General features: G+C 48.9%; 1 protein-coding gene across 4 annotated transcripts in view; it reads left to right on the top strand.

Moving 5' to 3' along the window:
* Positions 1-9,301: 9,301 nt before the first annotated feature.
* Positions 9,302-20,081, top strand: part of LOC140393895 (T-complex protein 11-like protein 1) — a 57,884-nt gene continuing 47,104 nt past the window's right edge. For 3 of the 4 annotated variants that reach the window (XM_072480492.1, XM_072480493.1, XM_072480494.1), the window contains exons 1-2: positions 9,302-9,428; positions 13,721-13,920. In XM_072480492.1, the coding sequence (XP_072336593.1) occupies positions 9,316-9,428; positions 13,721-13,920 (313 nt within the window). In that variant the 5' untranslated portion in view covers positions 9,302-9,315. The remainder of the gene's footprint in view (positions 9,429-13,720; positions 13,921-20,081) is intronic. The other variant, XM_072480495.1, reaches the window with a different exon arrangement.

Consider the following 20,081-nt stretch of genomic DNA (forward strand, 5'->3'; position numbering starts at 1 on the left):
CCAACGATTGGACCGGTGAGGGACAAAATGGCTGCGCGAACTCCTCCAGCATGGTTTCCGGGGGGGAAAATGGCTGCGGCTGTGACGCTGCCTGGGGGGGCAAAGGCTGTGGTGCGCGTTGGGCCGGCGGGGCTGGGAAAAGGGAGTGCGGCAGTAGGCCTGGGATGGTCGGGACGTGGAGGAACGGCTGTGGTTGCGCAGCGGGCGGCTGGAGGAATGGCTGAGGGTAGTCATTGGACACTGCGTTCACCGCGCGGGCGAGGCAGACCGCGGCATAGTAGCCTTTCTTGCCGCACCCTTTGCAGGTGACGGTGCGGGCCGGGCACCGCGCGCGCGGGTGATTCGCCTGGCCGCAGAAGAAGCAGCGTTGGCCGACGGTGGTAGCGGGGTGCCTTGCTGTGCAGGCCTGCGGAGATAGCGGGTAAGTCTGGGGATTAAGCGGGTAAGTCTGGGGGGCTGCCGCGGCGGGGTGCCACGCAGCCCAGGGGGGCGCGGTGCGCGCGGGGGCGTACGCAAGGGCATTTTTGTACGCCACGTTCATGGACCCTGCCAGGGCCCGGGCCTCGGTGAGGCCCAGCATCTCCATTTTGAGCAGCCTTTGGCGAATGTCGGGGGAGATCATACCTGCCACGAAAGCGTCTCGAATTAAAAGTTCGGAGTGCTCGTTCGCCGTCACCGCTGGGCAGCCACAGTTTTGGCTCAGCACGATCAGTGCCCTGTAGAAATCTTCTAGCATTTCATCTGGGCTCTGCCGTCTCGTTGCCAGCAGGTGATGGGCATAGACCTGATTAAGTGGACGAATGAAGTGTCCTTCCAGCAGTTCCATGGCTTTATCATAGTTCGCCGCCCCTTCGATCAGGGGGTAGATCGCCGGGCTGACCCGCGAGCGTAGGAGGTGCATTTTCTGCCTTTCAGTGGGGGTGTCGGCAGCCGTCTCGAGGTAGCTCTGGAAGCATGCCAGCCAATGCTTAAAAATTGCGGCGGAGTTTTCTGCGTGAGGGCTGAGCTGAAGGCACGCCAGCTTGATGTGGAGATTCATCCTTCAAAAGTACTTATCTGATTAAATTGATACACAATCAATACGCTTGAGTCCACGTGGAGTCATATCGATTCAGCTTTAGTCAGATAGAACTGTACCCAGCAGCGATGTTACAGAAGTGGAGGCTGCTGGGACGGCATTGGTTCTTATACCCCGCCTCTCAGGGCAGGGCTATGTACATTACCCAATGGTAGACCCAGCGGTCTAGCCAATGGTTATTCCTCTCTCTGGTACCGCAATACCTGGTATTACCACACCGACCTGGCGGGGGGTCGGAGAATCTCACCCCCAATGTTTATTTAAGATGTTAAGTTGAGTTCATGGAATAAACAGTTTTTTGTGTTTAAAAACCCATGTGTCCATAATTGTAACCCCACACCTAGGGAAAAAGCCGTGTGCTCGGAAAAGCAACAAATCCATTAAAGGGAGAGATTGGTTGAACTCCATGATACATTATGGGGTTCTGAAAAGCCTCACCCATAACAATGACAACCACTCAAACAAGTGGAGAATTATTCAGGTATGTCTTGTTCGCAAGAAACCAGGCAAAATCCAATTCAGCCAAACCGCAACTATCTCTGGAGTACAGATCTTCAGCATTACAATTGATGTGTTGGGTAGGCTGGGTCGATGTGGCCTGCACTTGATGCAGTGTAGCGAGAGACAGACCTCCAACACTTGATAAGATGCAACACAATTTTTTTTTCACATCTAAACTATTATACATGTTCAACTGTGGGTTGACACTATGCTGACTTGACTGGAGACCTGATACTAGCCTAACCAGACTTATTAGCTACCACATGGTGTTTGCACTGGCCAGCTCACTAACTCTGACTGTCTCCGAGGCTGGATCCCAAGAGAGCGGGAAAACTGGTGCCCTCTGGCTTTATAGTGGTCGTGTCCTGTCTGGTGATTGGCTGCTCTGTTCTGTGTGCTTACTGATCATCTTGTGTGTCAATCACTGCCTGTCTGCACTCCATTGTATACATAGATGTATATTGTGACTACAGTGGGGGATGTTGTCAGGCCTGATAGCCTTTGCTGTATCCTGTGTATCCAGCCATTTCTCGATTTCACTTGGAGTGAATTGAATTGGCTGAAGAATGGCTTCTGTGATATTGATGACCTCAGAAGGAGACTAAGATATATCTTCAACTCATCACTTCTGGCTGAAGACAATTGCAAAATTATCTTTTCTGCTGTTGTACTGGGCTTTGCCATTGTTGAGGATGATGTAGCCGGTTAAAATGGCTAACTCCCGATTTGGAATGGCTAACCCCGATTTAAAATGGCGAACGGAAAAGGCTGATGGGAAAATCAGCAAACAGGACTAAAACAAGCAGCTGCAGGTAAACTGTGTATTCACCTCTGGGAAGGCCAGACAAGATCGATACCTGCAGCCATCAGCACAGCAAAACACCAGCCATCTGAATACTAATGAGCAATCCCCGGGAACAATGTGCAACAATTTAGACACACAAAGCCAACCCAGACTCTTCGGCGCCAACAGGAGCCTACACAAAGGGAGGTGAACGATCACCCCAAGACCGCCCATCGATCAAGGAATCGCTCCAGCATTGGAGAATATCGAACCAAGTGATTGGGACAAAGTCCAATCACTTGGAACCAGGCACAAAGTCCGCCCCGAAAGGCGGGAAGCCCCTGGGGACTATAAGTATAGAGTCCAAGTTCAAATCGGCCCCTTCTGCTACCCCTTCTGCACCCTCCTGCGACCCTTCTGCTAGCCTTCTGCAACAGCCGCTCAAATCGTAAGTCTTACTTCAACGCTCGCTACGAGCTAGGCGCTCCTAGCTATCGATCTGTACCAGCTTCGAATCCCGCAGGTTCAGAACCCAAACAAAAGGCCATTTGTTTCCCTGACCTGGTGGGCCATTTCCAAGTTAAGTATTGGCCTGTTAGTTGTAGGAAGTAGCTTAGACGTAGAATTTATGCATGAGTATTGATTACTGTATATAATAAATGTGCGTTGATTTAACTCTTACTAAGCGGTGTGTTGGATTATTGATCATTACTCGGACTTGAACCACGTGGCGGTATCAGAAAGATACCTGGCGACTCAAGAACAAAGGTGATAGAACAGAGCAATTAAACTAAGGCTAAAGTTAGCAGCAACAATGATTAATAGTTTAATTGGTCACCACCATTCATGACTGAAAGTAGCAGGACATCTGTGCTTTAATCTGATCTGTTGGTTGCAGGATCACCTTTCACATGAATATGTATTACATGCTGCCTCCGCTGTTTAGCATACATGAAAATGAAAATGGCTTTTTTGTCACAAGCAGGCTTCAAATGAAGTTACTGGGAAAAGCCCCTAGTCGCCACATTCCGGCGCCTGTTCGGGGAGGCTGGTACGGGAATTGAACCCATGCTGCTGGCCTGCCTTGGTCTGCTTTAAAAGCCAGCGATTTAGCCCAGTGTGCTAAACCAGCGTCCCTTGTAACTTCTCTGGAGGTTGGGCTGGCATTTGTGTGTTTTCTTTGATAGTATTCCACAGTGTAATGGGAGCAACCAGTCTAGGGATAGGGCGGAGTTTTCTCCTGTTTCATTTGCCATGCTAATCTGTTTGGACCTGGTTTGGTCCTCATTCCATTCCACCTTTTCTCTCGAGATCTGTGATCCAGGCCTTGTTGCCCTTCAGTGTCTCTGGCAAGTGGCTGGTGCGGTGCCTTCAGTGTGTTTCTGTGGGTTTGACTTGCCACAGTTTGCCACTGTGTTCCATCCTGTTACAGTGGAAGAATGGACTGTACTCACAAAACACTGATTGCGATGGTGCTTCGCACTCCAGCACTGGTAAGGTACTACTCTGCTGGTCAGTTCAGGAATTGCTTTCCCTGACTTGGATTGTCCCTGTGACTTTATGGCCTGATAAGCTGGACTGAGAGTTGGTCTCTGCCCCGTGTTTTATTCGCTCCCCTTAAGATTGTCCTGTGAGGGCAGCATGGTGGCGCAGTGAGTTAGCACTGCGGCCTCACGGCGCCGAGGTCCCAGGTTCGATCCCGGCTCTGGGTCACTGTCTGTGTGGAGTTTGCACATTCTCCCCGTGTTTGCGTGGGTTTCGTCCCCATAACCCAAAAATGTGCATGCTAGGTGGATTGGACACGATAAATTGCCCCTTAATTGGAAAAAATGAATTGGGTACTGTCAAATTTATTTATTTTAAATAGATTGTCCTGTGCTGCTCATATAGTTCAAACAGTCTATCCAAATTGCCCTGTCCAGGGTTAGAACTTCTTTCACTTGTAGGTTCGCAGGCCTTTTCTTTAAGTCCAAAAGTCAGAAAACCTTTCAAACAAAGTCTCCAATTTTGAGGCTGGTCTGGGCCTTGGGTAAATTCAGATTGAGTTGGAATTTTTAAATTGTGATCCATGTTAAAAAATGTTAAATTGTATGTGCAGCTTTAAGAGCTTACAGGCTTTCAGGATGGTGTCACCGTTGACTCAGAGACACAAGGATTTCCTGTGCATGCTGGTTTTCGTGGGCCATGCAAAATGGCGATGGCACGCTTCTTAACGAAGACTCTTCATAATGGTCAGCTGTGTGCCAGCTTCTTTTGTTCCCTAGTTTACTATGCTGAGTAATGAGGCATTGAAATTTAAAGTTAAGCTTGCCGTTTTCTGAGCTGGACAGTCGCGACATTCATGAGAGACTTAAATAATTAATTTTTTGTCTGATCTTACGTGTTTGGAGGCCACATGTTGGGCTCTGACTGGGGAATAGGTTTTAGTGATGGACTTTCCTTCCTCTGACACTGAATTAGGGAAATAAGCCTTGTTGCAGCCTGGAACTTTGAAAGATTTAGTTCACCCTTGCAGGTTCTGTTGACTCTGCGCTCTGAAACTGAACTTCCAAAGGAGATTCAGTAGAGTCTACTGCTGCAGCAAAAATCCCTGCCTTCAATTTCCAGGCCTTTTCTCGGGGGGGGGGGGGGGGGGGGGGGCATTTTCTCTCCTTCTTCAGCTTCTTGTTGGGAGCTTCTCTCCGTTTAGAATTTTTCTTGACGTGTTCACAGAATCACAGAATTGTTACAGTGCAGAAGGAGGCCATTCAGCCCATTGTTTTTTCTAACATCACATTTGCTTTTTTGTGCAAAATCACTTTATATCTTTTTCTTGGTCTTTCAGCCTCTCAGCTTGTTGCTGCATTTTAGCACGGTTGAGGGTTTTTGATCCCCAGCTGCTACCATGTTGTATGGATGTTGGCTACATCAAAACAGAGAAAATAAGAGCAGGAGTAGGCGCTTCGAGCCTGCTCCACCATGCATTATGATCATGGCTGATCATCCAAATCAATAACCTGTTCCTGCTTTCCCCCAGATATCCTTTGATCTCCTTCGCCCCTTCTCAAAAAACATCTTCCTGAAAACATAAAATATTTTGGTCTCAACTATTTTCTGTTGTGGAGAGTTCCACAGGCTCACCACTCTCTCCTCATTTCAATCCTAAATGGGTTACCCCATATCCTTAGACGGGCCATCGGGAACATCCTTCCAACATCTACCCCGTCCAGGCCTGTTAGAAATTTATAGGTTTCTATGAGATTCTCTCTCATTCTTCTAAACCCCATCAATAATAATCGGAACTGACTCAATCTCTCCTCATATGTCAGTCGCACCATCCCAAGAATTGTCTGGTAAGCCTTTGCTGCTCTCACTCTCTAGCAAGAACATACTTAGCACAGTGGTTAGCACTGTTGCTTCACAGCACCAGGGTCCCAGGTTCAATTCCCGCTTGGATCACTGTCTGTGCGGAGTCTGCACGTTCTCCCCGTGTCCACGTGGGTTTCCTCCGGATGCTCTGGTTTCCTTCCACAAGTCCCGAAAGACGTGCTATTAGGTGGATTGGACATCCTGAATTCTCCCTCTGTGAACCGGAATGGCGCCAGAATGTGGTGACTAGCGGATTTTCACAGTAACTTCATTGCAGTGGTTTTTAAAATAAATTTAAAGTACCCAATTTATTTTTGTCAATTAAGGAGCAATTTAGCGTGGCCAAACCACCTACCCACGCAAATAAGGGGAGAATGTGCAAACTCCACACGGACAGTGACCCAGAGCCGGGATCGAACCTGGGAACTCGGCTTCGTGAGGCAGGAGTGCTAACCACTGCGCCACCGTGCTGCCACTTCATTGCAGTGTTAATGTAAGCCTACTTGTGACAATAAAGATTATTCTTACTTCCTCATATAACAGACCCAAATTGCACACAATATTCAAGACGTCCCTGCTCCTGTACTCAAATCCACTCGCCATGAAGGCCAGCATACTATTTGCCTTCTTCACCGCTTGCTGACCTGCATGCTTACTTTCAGCGACTGGCGTATAAGAACACCCAAGTCTCATTGCACATTCCCCTCTCTCAATCCATAGCCATTCAGCTAATAATCGGCCTTCCTATTTTTGCTTCCAAAGTGGATAACCTCACATTTATCCACATTATACTGCATCGGCCATGCATTTGTACATTCACTCAACTTGGGGGAGGCCTCCCGCAGGCTTTTCAATAGCCTTCACGTTTCGCAGGATATACCCAAGTCCTGCGAGGCATCGGAATCCTGACCAAAATGGGCATAACAAAATGAGGCGGGCCTAAGTAGGGTTTAAACCTACTTTGGTGAGTTCACCCGATATCTACCGGCCTCCTGGTAACTACCAGCCGCCCCAACGAGGCTGCAGCCGGGTGCCATACAGTATTGGTCCACACAAACGGAGACCAGGCAGAACGGCATGTGCGGGATCTCCCGGGCCATCGGAGGCCCCTGGGTGGTCAGGGACAATGCAGGGTGGCCACCTGGCCCTTCCCCTGGAACGCAGGTACCTTGCACTGCCTAGTTGCCATGCTTGCACTGTCACCCTGGCATTGCTAAAGTGCCCGGTGGCTCTGCCAAGCCGGACATACGACTGCCAGAGTAGCAGGGTGGCACTGTAATGGTGCCCAGGTGCCAGGGTGGCACAGCCAAGGGTCAGAGCCCAAGAAGGCCCGTGCACATGAAAGGAAGGTGGAGGGGGAGTTTGAAGGGTGGGGTGGTGCAGGGCTGGTAAGTTGGAGCCTCTGGGAAGTTGGGGGTGGGTCCTGGAGGGGGGAGCCTGTAAGGGGGCATGGTGGGGCCTGAAGAGGGGGCCCCCAGGGACCAAGGATGGGGTGTCCTCACTTTGGGGAGGGGGGGTGGTAGTGCCCATGTGTGTGGGGGATGACATTGCTCATGGGTGGGGTGTGTGAGGGACCCGTAAGCTCACTTAGAGATCCAGGTACCCTTTCAAAATGGCGGCCCAATCTCTGAGTTCAGCTTCTCAGTGCTGAAAATATTCTAAGTGTGGGCTAAACCAGTGAGAAACTCCCTTGGGCCTACAAAAGTGACAATGGGCTTGATTCAAATACTTGGGAACAAAGTCCCTTAGCGAGCACGTTTAGCCACATGTTTCCCGGCCGAGAAACACATGGCCATACAAGCGACTCGTATTGTACAAGGGGCCTCAGCGGGGATTGCACGGCTGAAGCTGCTGATAACCCCATTTTGTACACTGGGGAGCTCTGCTCACTAGAACTCTCCATTTTGTACACTGGGGAGCTCTGCTCACTAGAACTCTCCATTTTGTACACTGGGGAGCTCTGCTCACTAGAACTCTCCATTTTGTACACTGGGGAGCTCTGCTCACTAGAACTCTCCAGTGTCGCGAAAGATCTGGACACTGGTTTTAAATGGCGTCCCAATCTCCAAGTACCCCGAAGCGAACCCTGACACCCCCAGATGAAATCACACTATAGGAGGGTCCCCAGTGCATCCCAGAACACCTGAACAGGGCAACCCCAGCCTGATTGTGCAAAAAATGCCAGTTTGCACCACCAACCTGACACCCTAGCAGTGCCCATGTCAGCTGGTAGTGCCACCTGGGCACCTTGGTGGCACTGCCAGGGTGTCCAGCTGGCACCAGCAGTGCCAGGCTACCACCCTACCACAACAGTATGCAGCTGGGGGCCTCCGATCCCCTGGGAGACCCCCACGAGTGCCATTCCATCTGGTCCCAGTTTGTACGGACCAGTGCTGAACGACACTTGTCCGAGGTCTCCAAGGCAAAGGGGATGAATCCCAAAGCCTCAGGTATCTTGGGAATCGGCACGTTAGTGTGTTAAGAGCTGTCTCGCTCTAATATGCAGATTTGCCAAAAGATTATCCTACCCACAATAGGGGGGATTTAATCGCAATGTCTCACGGGATTGCTTAGAATCTCGTGAGGCGATACGAGCTGGGTAGATCCACGGAGCAGGGTCTCCTCGCTTTTATTGGCATGCTGCACGGCGGTAAGCTGCTTTTCAGGCACAGTGTGGCCATTGGATCGTGCCCTAAGTGTCGTTTGATAGAAGTGCGGGGGTGGGGAGGGAACTCACTGAAAAACCCGCCACAAATGAACTTAGAAATTTTTACCATTAAATTCCGCTCATTACATTTAGTTTCCGGGAAGTTTGGACTTCTAATTTAATGCAACTTCAACTGATCAAGTTGAAAGACAATCCTTCTCAACTTGCTATTTAGAATAGCAATTCGAAAAATCCGGAATATATAATTGCATTCATGACCCATAACTGTGGCCAGTTACCCTAAAATTCTCACTCAGACACCCAAGGAAGGTTGAACCGATTGATTGGAAGACCCATTAACCATGTTTGTCTCCCAAGTTGCTGCCTGAAGGGTTGAGTTGTTCCCCCCATTTCCCAACTCCAGCATCCGAAGTATTTTGCTTTAGCACAACCAGGGCAGCTGGCTACAACTCTGCTATGCATTATTCTCCAGACTGAGGCTGAACATCATACATGAGGAGGCTTTAATTGGTGACGTGTCACTTCCTGGTTACCATGGTAAAATGTTGCTTATTTTTAAAAAAAACATGTTTTCGATTAGGTGATTGACCTCTTAGATTCGCGGTTCGATGTGAATTATTCTGCATTTCACAGAGGGTGGATTCTGCAAATGGTTCAGTTTGGGCGAGATTCCGCGACATGCCCGCAAATGTAACTTTAATGGGATTTCCTGGATTGGTACAACATTGCAACTGCTGTGAGGGGCGGAGCTCCCACTCTGTTTAGTTTCAATATTGGAAGAGCCCATTAAATAAGGGGACGAGAGAAGCCTCAGGAAACAGTGGCATGTCACCATACAAATAAAACAGGTGCAGACTGTGCACAGATCAGAATTGTCCATGTTAATTTTGAGAAATGCGGTGAAAGATTGTGTTCACTGTGCAGTTTGGAGCCCGAATGCAAAAGTTGGTCAGCTTGCTACCCCCTCCCTGCTGCCTGCAGTGTGGAAGGGGTCAGTTTGAAGTTACAGGCGGGACTCAGTGTAAACACTCGTCAGAGCGATCGCCCAGGTAAGTCAGCTAAACACTGGAAACACTGCAACAACAACAAAAAAAACTTTCATTTACTCTTTTTTTCTAAAAAAAAAACTTTCTAAAATACTTCCTCACTGAAGATGAGCAGGGTCGACAAATTGTCTTTTCTCACGTTAGCAGAAAGGAGGTCAAATTATCCTGCAAATTCGCTGTGGGCATTGCAGATAACCCCCACTCTTGTTAAATAGTACTGGGCGGTCTTAAATTACAATTTTGAATACTAAACTGCACTCTGCATGTGCATCTCGTTATTTAGGCACTGGTTTCATAACGTAAATCTGGTGCAGCGGTTTTTAAGGTTTTTGAGTTAAGGGGAGAAAAGTGTGAAAATGCAAATGTTGGAAATCTGAAACAGACCTGAAATTACGGGGGGCGGGGGGATGCTACTGCAGATTAATCTGTGCCCCTAGGCAGGAAGGCGCCATTAAAAAAAAAACCTCTCCCAATTAGTTCTGGAGGAAGGTGTCCAAACACCAATCCATCTTTAGATTCTGACAGATCTGTTGTGGTGTTTGCAGCTTCTTCATTCTTGCGATGCAGAGATTCCTCAGCCCTGAGAGATATGTGAGGAATACTGCAGGCGCCACCACTCTCTAATCTCTGAAATTAGTGTTATTAGAATATCGTTCATAGTTTATTCCTTTTTTGAAATGCTCCTAAATCCACTTATGAACTCATTGCACTGACTAGTTGATGAGCAATAACGGTGTGGGTCTTGTTTTTATTCTTGGTGGCGACTTGTCGGGCCCCTGATGTTGGAATTCTACCTGGCACCGTTTGTTATAAAGAGTTCAGAACCCCAGGTACTAAATCTTTGAGTATTGCAATCTCCAGGCACACACTGAATTTAACTAGAGCACCCATAGGAACAAAGGTGGGTCATTCAGCCCCGTGTATCTGCTTCACCATTCAGTGAAATCATAGTTGATCTGCCACCGAGTGCATCTACCTTTGTGCCATATCCCAGGACATCTTTGGTCAACAAAACTCTATCAATTCCAGATTTAAAGATAACAAATTAATCAAACATTAATTGCCATTTGCGGAAGAAATTTCTACCATCTTCTGTGGAAGTATTTCCTAAGTTTTCCCCGAAAATAAGATTGTAAAAAAATAGAGGAAGAACAATTGGGCTTGCTACACCATTCAATAAGATCATGGCTGTTCTGATTGTGCCCTTAACTATTGTAGCCACATAGGAAAGATGTGAAGGCAGTGGAGAGAACGCAGAATGGTTCCAGGGATGAGAAACTTCAGTAATGTGGATAGATTGGAGAGGTTGGGACTGTTCTTAGAGAGAAGAAGAAGACTAAGATGAGATTTGATAGAGATGTTCCATCTCATGAGGGGGCTGGACAGAGTAGATAGGGAGAAAATGGTTCCCACTCATAAAAGGATCAAGAACGAGAGGGCTCAGATTTAAAGTCATTTGCAACAGAAGCAAATGTGATTTGAGAAAATGCATTGCCTGGATTTGTAGTGGAGGCAGGTTCAACTGAGGCTTTCAAGAGAGCATTTGATTATTATTTGAATAGAAACAATGTGCAGGTTACGGGGAAAAGGCAGGTGAATGACGCTAAGCGGTGATGCTCATTTGGAGAGCCGGTGCAGATCCGATGGGCCAAATGGCCTCTTTCTGTACCGTAATAATTCTGTGAAGTCAACTTTCCTGCCTTCCCCTCGATCCTTGACTCTCTTGTCGGTCAAAAGTCTGTCCAACCCAACCTTGGATACATTCAATTCCAACGTCCACTACTCTCTGGGGAATAGAATTCCAACGGTTAACAAATCTCTGAGAGAAAAAGTCAATCCTCACCTCCATCATAAATAGGCGACCCCTTATTTTTAAACAGTTGCTCCTAATTCAACATTCCCCCATGAGGGGAAACATCTGTAGAACATCCCCTCTGTCAAGCCCCCTCAGAATCTTATGTGTTCCAATAAGATCACCCCTCATTCTTCTAAACTCCAATGGACAATTGGCCCAACCTACTCAACCTTTACTCATACGGCACCAACATCAGCCGAGAACCATCTCTGAATTTCTTCCAGTGCAACTATATCCCTCTTAAGTAAGGATACCAAAACTATACAACAGTACGCCAGGAGCGGTCTCACCAATGTCCTGTACAGCTGTAGCAAGTCTTCCCTACCTTTATACTCCAACCCCTTTGCAATAAGGGCCAACATTCCATTTGGGTTTTAGGGGTGAGACTCATGCAGACACGGGGAGAATATGCAAACTCCACAAGGACAGTGACCCGGGGCCGGGATCGAAACAGGGTCTTTGGTGCCGTGAGGCAGCAGTGCTTGCCACTGTGCCACCCAAATATATCCTTCCTAAGGTTATCATAGAATGGCAGAAGGCCATTCAGCCCATCGAGTCTCACCGGCCCTTGGAAAGAGCACCCTACTTAAGCCCCACACACCTCCACCCTATCCCCCTTTATCCCTGTAACCCAGTAACCCCACTTAACCTTTTTGGACACTAAGGGCAATTTAGAATGGCCAATCCACCTAACCTGCAAATCTTTGGACAGTGGGAGGAAACCGGAGCACCCGGAGAAAACCCACGCACACACGGGGAGAACGTGCAGACTCCACACAGACAGAGACCGAAGCTGGGAATCAAACCTGGGACCCTGGAGCTGTGATGCAACTGTGCAATCCACTATGCTACCGTGCTGACCCATGCTGAGCAGTTCTGGTACCCAGAACTGCTCAGAGCAACTCCTGGTGTGGTCCAACCAGGACTTTATATAACGGAGGTATCGCTTGTATCCCAATTTTAAACAAGCTTGTATGAGGATGTGAGTAAATCCGAACCCAAAAACACTGGTGGAAGAGGGATATAACCCTGATTTCTGTGCTTCCTCCAGTGTGTACTTGTATTTATGGATATCGGACGAGCGCAGGATTGGGCTCGACTCTGATGTCCCCAACATTCCCACATTCACTGTTTACATTCCGAGATGGAGAATAGCAGCTTGGTTTAGTTACTGGTGCATGGTGGGTGCCTGAGTACATGTATTCCAGCCTGGCTCAGCAATGACAGGACAATAAGGAGTGGTGGTGTTGGTGGGGGGTGAAATCGCAAAACACATGGGAGACTTGTGTATATAGAGAAAGGGAAATGTGTCATTAGTCCAATTGGAAAGAAAATCACTTCCTCAATCTGTAGCACAAACCTGAGTGTATTTGGCCATTTATATTTGGTCTCAATATACTATAAGATGTAGGAGCAGAAATAGGCCATTCGGTCCATCGAGGGTGCAATCAGAACAATGGCACTGATAAAATAATTAATGCAGTGAAACATCAAACATAGGGAGAGCTCATAGCCAGTCACTCAGCAGCGACATAGAAGGAGGATTGAGGAGGTGGCCAAGTATTACTTTTGTAGGTGCTATATAAATACAAGTTGACAGAGATATTTTAAAACAGGGGAAGTTGTGACATGGCAAGGGCTTTAGGAGGGAGGTCCAAAGTGAGGGTGTGTGACCGCTGAAGTGACCAATGCTGATGGGATGTGGAGTTGCGGGAGGAGGTGGGAATGGTTTGGGGTGGGTAATAGATGGCCAGAGCTGGAAGATTCGGGGAACAAGCTGGAGGGAGTTGCATAGGTGAACCATTATGAAGCAATTTAAAAAGGACACAGAATCCCAAATAAGAGATGGTGAGACAGTGGAAGTGACAGATAGAGGCATCATAGGACATAGAGGGGGCAATGTAAACTGTTGTCTTTATTCAGTGCATGTGGTACAAACACTGAGTGTATAAACATATTTTTGGTCAGTGTACAGCTGACACACATTTTGAGGGACATAGGGGCCAAAGGGGTAATGCTGTTTGTATCCTGTCCAGTTTTCATTCCCTGTCAAGTTAAAGGAAAATAAACTAGCATAAGAATATTAGACTGTGGTGGATCTGGTTAAGGCTCTGCCTTCATGAGCAAGGTGTGATCTACAGCCATTGCTACCTAAACTAAAAGCTTTTCAGGGTCTCAGGAACAGAAGTTGGACCTCCTGATATTCAAGGGTCTGTGCATGAGCGTCCAACAACTCAAAATATTTATTTTCGGAAGGGTTTCCAATCATTAAAGCTGATTTTAACGGGAAGTTTTGCAACACAGAGGCAAGACTTAGCAGTTTGATTCCGATGATACGACTATGTCAGCCCGTGAAGTGACAATTCGAAAAATGAAGGGCATGAGGACAATGTGACAGCTGTTGTTGTACCTTGGAAGACATCTCATTTTTATTCAACAGATTAATTATCCAACTGGTTTTCGAAGTGGGGAGGGGGAACAGCCCTGACAAAATGCCCAACAGTGAAGACACAAGTGACACCAGTGGCAAAGGTCAGAAGGATCGGGAGGACAGAGGGTCTCTGCTCGATGACACCAAGTCCAGTGTGGGAAGCGGCAACACCAACATGCCTGGCCTCTGCAAACCAGGCCTCTCCTGCTGTAAGTACAAAGTGACCATTCACCAGGTACCATTGCCACGTCTCATGTACCAACCACAGCCAAGCAACATGACACTCCCAAACTAACATTTCTGCAACTGCCTTACAGTGGTGCCATTATTACTAACTCAGCTGTGAAATCACACAAAACCCGGTCAGCATCCTCAGATGTTGTCAGGTATCATCTCTATTTTGATCCTCCTGTTCCCTGAAAACCACTAGAAGATTGCCACAATGAAGATGGCAGACTAATCATGTGGCAGGGTTTGGGGGGCTGGCTCATTCTGAAACGAGTAAAATGGCCACTAATGGACCAATTAATTACCTTAATTGGCTGGCTGCCTCCCGTTGGTGAGCCGCCTAGCCGTTGCCGTACTTGCCTTTGGAGAAATCCCATGGCAACAGGAACATGTTGGGTTTCCCTTTCAGCACCTTCTGCGCCATCTTCAAAGAGCATGGAAAATTTCAGCCATTGTGTCATTCACAGGTGCAAAGTTGATATTGGAGCATTCTAAATCGCAAAGCACTTTGTGTTGAGACTGATTGCTGAAATTTGCTCATAACAGATCCCCTTTGGATTGACCTTGGCTGTTGTAGGGATAACAATATGCAACCTCAATTGGAATGGGTGTTTACAATTACAACATGGTGAGCAAGGTCATCAAAGCCATGGGATCAAGGGTCATCAGGGCCATGAGATCAAATGTTGGGAAAATGGTCGATTTGGGGCCATGAATAACCATGTCCCCTCTTCCTCACAGCTCTGAAATCCATTAAATGGCTTTCTTCTCCAGATTAAAATGGTGGTCGCCAACTCTTTATCAGTGGTTTTACCTCTGCCTGAGGTCAATCAGAGCACATCTTGTCCAACCTAGATGAATAATATTACGATCCCAGATTGGACTCTCAACAGTGGCTAGGATACTGGACCGAAACCCCGATATTTTGTTTGTAAAACTGTGGGGAAAGAATGATCCCTCCAGGAGAGATTGCATGAAGAAATAGGGTTATTCTTAAAACAAAACTTTATTATGAATAAAATATTAACTTTTTAACTTTACACCTGAAACAAACTGCTTACAATTATCTTTTAAATACTACTACTCAATATCCCATTAAACAACAAGGAAAAAAACTACACAGCTCTCAATCTCGCTTATTGTGGGAGAATTGTGGACTTGGCGTCAGGCAGATCAGAATTCAACTCTTCTCGCCAAAGTTTTCTCAAAAAAAACTCTCTTTGAAGCTTTTTAAAATATCTCTCTACATTTCTTGGCTCCACCCAGTGCTGACCTCATCTCCCCAAGCTAAAAAACAAATTATCTCTGCAGGATGCAAAGTACATTAACTCCCAACAACTTTCCCAGTCAAATCACATTCCATTAGCCCAGACTGAAAAATACATTCCTTCGTCAATTTCACCTTCTGACTGCGAAAAACATCTAGGCCATATACAATAGAATTATTTTTTAAAAACATGGGCTGGGATTCTCCGAAATCCCGGCCAAGTGTTGACGCCAGCATAAACACCGGAGTGGCGTACGCGGGCGTCAGCAGGCCTCCTGGCCCAGCAATTCAGCGGTCTTCAAGGGTCCAGCATGGCGCCGGAGTGCTGAGCATTGCTCCGGCGCCGAAAGGCGGCCCTGCATGGCCAGCGCGGGTCCGCGCATCCGCGTGACGGCTGTCTCCGTGCCGTCGCATGCGCGTGGATGCCGTCTCCACGTCTGCGCCGCACAACATGTCGGAGACCTACAGTAGGCCTGCATGGAAGGAGGTAGGCCCCCTCCAGATCACGGGCGCCCGCCAATCGGAAGCCCCCGATCGTGTGAAGGCCCCCCCAGAGTCAGATCTCCCGCCCGCCCTCCCCCACCAGGACATCCACCGCGACCACAGGTCCAAGCTCCCGCCGGGTGGTACCAGGTTGGAACCACACCGGTGGGACTCGGCAGGAGTTCGGTCAGTTCCTAGACGGGCTGGACTTCCCCGATGTGGAAGAGAGGACTAGGCAGGCGCAGAGGACGCATTAGGGCTAAAGGAGGTGTTGGAGTGCATTGGCATGATGCAGGCGGGCAAGGTGCTGAGACCAATCGGCTTCCTGGCGGAATTGTATCTGTAGTTTGTGACGGAGATGGCCCCAGACCTCCTGGGTGTGTTCGATGAAGCAGTGGAGAAGGGGGAACTGCCGCTACTCTGCCGCTGTTTTCGTTGATCCCAAGAAAGGGGAAGGATCCGCTGGAGTACAGGTCCAATAGGCCCATCTCGCTGCTGAACACGGATGTGAAAGCCCTGGCAAAGGTATTGGCAAGAAGGTTGGAGGGGTGTGTTCCAGAGGTGGTCTCAGAGGACCAAATGGGGATTGTGAAGGGGAGGCAGCTTTCTACTAATATTAGGAGGTTGCTAAATGTAATTATGACCCAGTTGGGGGGGGGGGGGGGGGGGGGGGGGGGGGGGGACCATTTATGTGCGGCTGCAGCTTGTCAGCCTTCTGAATGTCAATCACGGACCCGGTGAATCCCCCACCATTTTCCATTGGAATTGATTGTGTTCCACGTGGCGCCGGTGCTAGCCCATTAATAGTAGCAGGTGTGGCGGCAATCTTTCTGTCGCAAAAGTCCATGTATTCTCCGTTGGCGTCAACACTTAGGGCGGGAATCTTCATTGCCCGACGCCTATATCGTAATCGTCGATTGGGCAGTGAATCCCTTCTGAGGCTCAAATCGGGGGCAGTGCCGGTGCCGGTTTGACGCTGTTTTTTTTAGTTTCCACTCCCTCCGAAATGGCGACATTGCGTGCCTCACGCTGTTGGAATGTCATTGACACGTCATCGGAGGTCCTCCCCCGATGCTCCGCCCCGATGGGCCGAGTTCCCGACTGCCTGGTTGACGTGTGGTCTGAGCAGCCGGGAACCTGGGACGAAATTCTCCCCCAACGGCGCGATGTCCGCCGAATGGCGCCCAAAATGGCGCCAATCAGACGGGCATCGCGCCGGCCCAAAGGTGCGGAATGCTCCGCATCTTTGGGGGCCGAGCCCCAACATTGAGGGGCTAGGCCGACGCCGGAGGGATTTCCGCCCCGCCAGCTGGCGGAAATGGCGTTTGTTGCCCCGCCAGCTGGCGCAGAAATTACATCTCGGGGCGGCGCATGCGCGGGAGTGTCAGCGGCCGCTGACAGTTTCCCACGCATGCGCAGTGGGGAGAGTCACTTCCGCCTCCGCCATGGTGGAGGCCGTGGCGGAGGCGGAAGGGAAACAGTGCCCCCACGGCACAGGCCCGCCCGCGGATCGGTGTGCCCCGATCGCGGGCCAGGCCACCGTGGGGGCACCCCCCCGGGGTCAGATCGCCCCGCGCCCCCCCCCCCCCCAGGACCCCGGAGCCCGCCCGCGCCGCCTGGTCCCGCCGGTAAATACCAGGTTTAATTTACGCCGGCGGGACAGGCAATTTCTTGGTGGGACTTCGGCCCATCTGGGCCGGAGAATTGAGCGGGGGGCCCGCCAACCGGCGCGGCCCGATTCCCGCCCCCGCCCAATCTCCGATACCGGAGACTTTGGCGGGGGCGCTGGCGGGATTCACGGCGACCAACGGCCATTCTCCGACCCGCTGGGGGGTCGGAGAATGACGTCTCATGTGTGGCAGCCGCAGACTTTGTCCAGCACTGCCACAGTCGGCTGGAAGCCGTGCTGCTGGCCGGGGGGGGGGGGGGGGGGGCTTCCGCGAGGTCCGCGGGGACTGGTGGGGGTGACCAGGGTTTGTCTTTTGGGGCAGTATTTGGCAGGTCGGGTCCACGCATGGCTGCCGTCATGTTATATGGCGCGATCGCTGCAGGTTGTCGCCGTGTGCATGCGCGACCATGGACCCGGCCATTCTCTGGTGTTTTTTGGCGCAGGAGCCGGGAATTTCACCCGGTGCCGCTGCTAGCCCACCACCGGTCCCGGAATCGTTGAAAGTTCTATGCTGATTTTGGCATCGTAAAACGGCACAGTTCCCACGCCGCCGTCGGCATCTAGCCGCAGAATCGGAGAATCCAGCTCATGAAAGGAACATTATGAATTTTATAAGTATTTGAAAACATTATCAAGAGCAAACCACAGAGAAATAAGAAGGGAACTATTCCCCACAAGTATCAACATTTGCTTGAAACTCCGTCTGCTTATGGCCTTGGGTTTGAACATCTCTATGGTTGCAGGCCTGGATGTCTTTGAGGTTTGAATAAGGCAGGATCAGATGTGTGTGTGTTCACTGGAGACAATTACAGTGTAACACCCTAACTACCAATTACATTTTTTCACTTCAAAACGCTTTCTCGCCTGACAAACAAAACAGCTGGTTTATTATAGAGAACAGGAGCTGAATTGTCAAGAGGGTTGTTGTGGAAGAGCAGGAAGGAGGAGGCTCTAAATATTTGCAAAAACCAAAACATACTCAGCTCTATCTCTGTCATAAATTTTCACCTGGGGACTCCTGACAGCCGTATCCATGTAATTCTCCCCAACAACTGAAATGGCTGCCACCTCTATGCCCACCCTGTCAGCCACGTTAAGATCAACAATGAAGTCCATCCAAAGGAAATCCAATAGCTGAAGTGGTAGGACAGTCATCCTCCCACTCTGGCTGTTCTGAGCATGAAATTGGGCATAATAAAACTGAAAAAGCAGTCTTGAAGTTACCTTGAAGAAAGAGTGATCCAAACAGTTGACTTGGGCCGGAATTCTCTTTCCACTGGGATTCCCTTTTCCCACCGGCAGTGTACCCCTGCCTGTGGGTTTCCCGGTGTTGTGGGGTGTCTTCAATGGGAAATCCTATTGACAAGCGGCGGGAGTAGAGAATCCCGCTGCCAGCGAACGGCGCGACCCCGAGAAACAAGTGGCTGGGGGACCGGGGAATCCAGTCCATAATTTCAAGCAGCCAACAACCGTACATGCACCTCAATATAAACTTGCTTTCAATAATGGCCACTGGTCTCATAGGCGGATGTACCTATAGTTTCCTACCTATTCGCCTCCTGACTTTGATCCTTCATTTGGATCTCCCAAACCAGCTTTCGTGATCAGCAGAGAGTAGACCGGGACCAATGTCACATCTACACCGGCCACATGAGAATGACTTTGAGTCAATTGCCTGCTGGTTGGACCGGTCTCCCCAGTTCCCCTCTCGACAGTGAGGTGCCAGAATCTTTAGTGATTCACCTTGAAGAAAAGGCTGGGTCAGGAACATACCATGAAGTGAGAATCATTGATGTGGTTCTGCATCCTAGCAAGTTTGAAAGAGTAAATAGTGATTAATAGCTGGTTGGTGAGTTAGCAACATGGGGGCAGACACTGGATTAGTACAAGGAGCATAATGGGGCAGAGAAGTTAGAAGAACCTTTTTACATAAAAGATTATTTTTATCTGGAATAATTAACCACAGGCAGTTGTTACAGCTGAATTAATCTTTGCATTTCAGAGGAAAAAACATAGATCTTTGAAGTCGAAAAATATTAAAGGGAAAGGGGTAGGGTGAGGAAGAGGGATTAGAGCAGACCCCTTTTGAGTGGGGGAAACTGGCACTAGTACAAGACCATGGGAAAAGTAGCTTCCTTCTGTATTGACATTTCTATGTTGATGTGCACCGCCTTGTTGGCTAATAAAACAAATCATTATGTCAACTCACATACCAACTTAAAAACTAATCAGTGTTTGATCAGCACATCTAGTGGGTTGAAATATAAGAAGTCTCAGAACTAAATTGATTTAATTACAATGTAAAACGGGCGGCATGGTGGTGCAGTGGTTAGCACTGCTGCCTCACAGCGCCGAGGATCCGGGTTCAATCTCTGCCCCGGGTCACTGTTCCTGTGGAGCTTGCACATTCACCCCCACAACCCAAAGATGTGCAGGGTAGATGGATTGGCCACGCTAAATTGCCCCTTAATTGGAAATTTAAAAAAAAAATTATGATGTAAAACAAGGATAACTCAATCAGAAAGGACCTCCCTCCTCCACCAGTGACGTTTACTACTCCTTAAAGAAGGAGACGAACACCCTCCACCTCAAGAAGAACCCCTCCTCTGACTCCCTAATGGCAAACTTTATCTTTTCCAGATGTAGGAATTCCGACAGACTCTCTCCCCACCATTGTGCCATTGACCCTATCGGGTGTCATGGAGCACACTGGTTAGCACTGT

The sequence above is a fragment of the Scyliorhinus torazame genome, chromosome 17 (assembly GCF_047496885.1).
Source record: "Scyliorhinus torazame isolate Kashiwa2021f chromosome 17, sScyTor2.1, whole genome shotgun sequence".
NCBI lineage: Eukaryota > Metazoa > Chordata > Chondrichthyes > Carcharhiniformes > Scyliorhinidae > Scyliorhinus > Scyliorhinus torazame.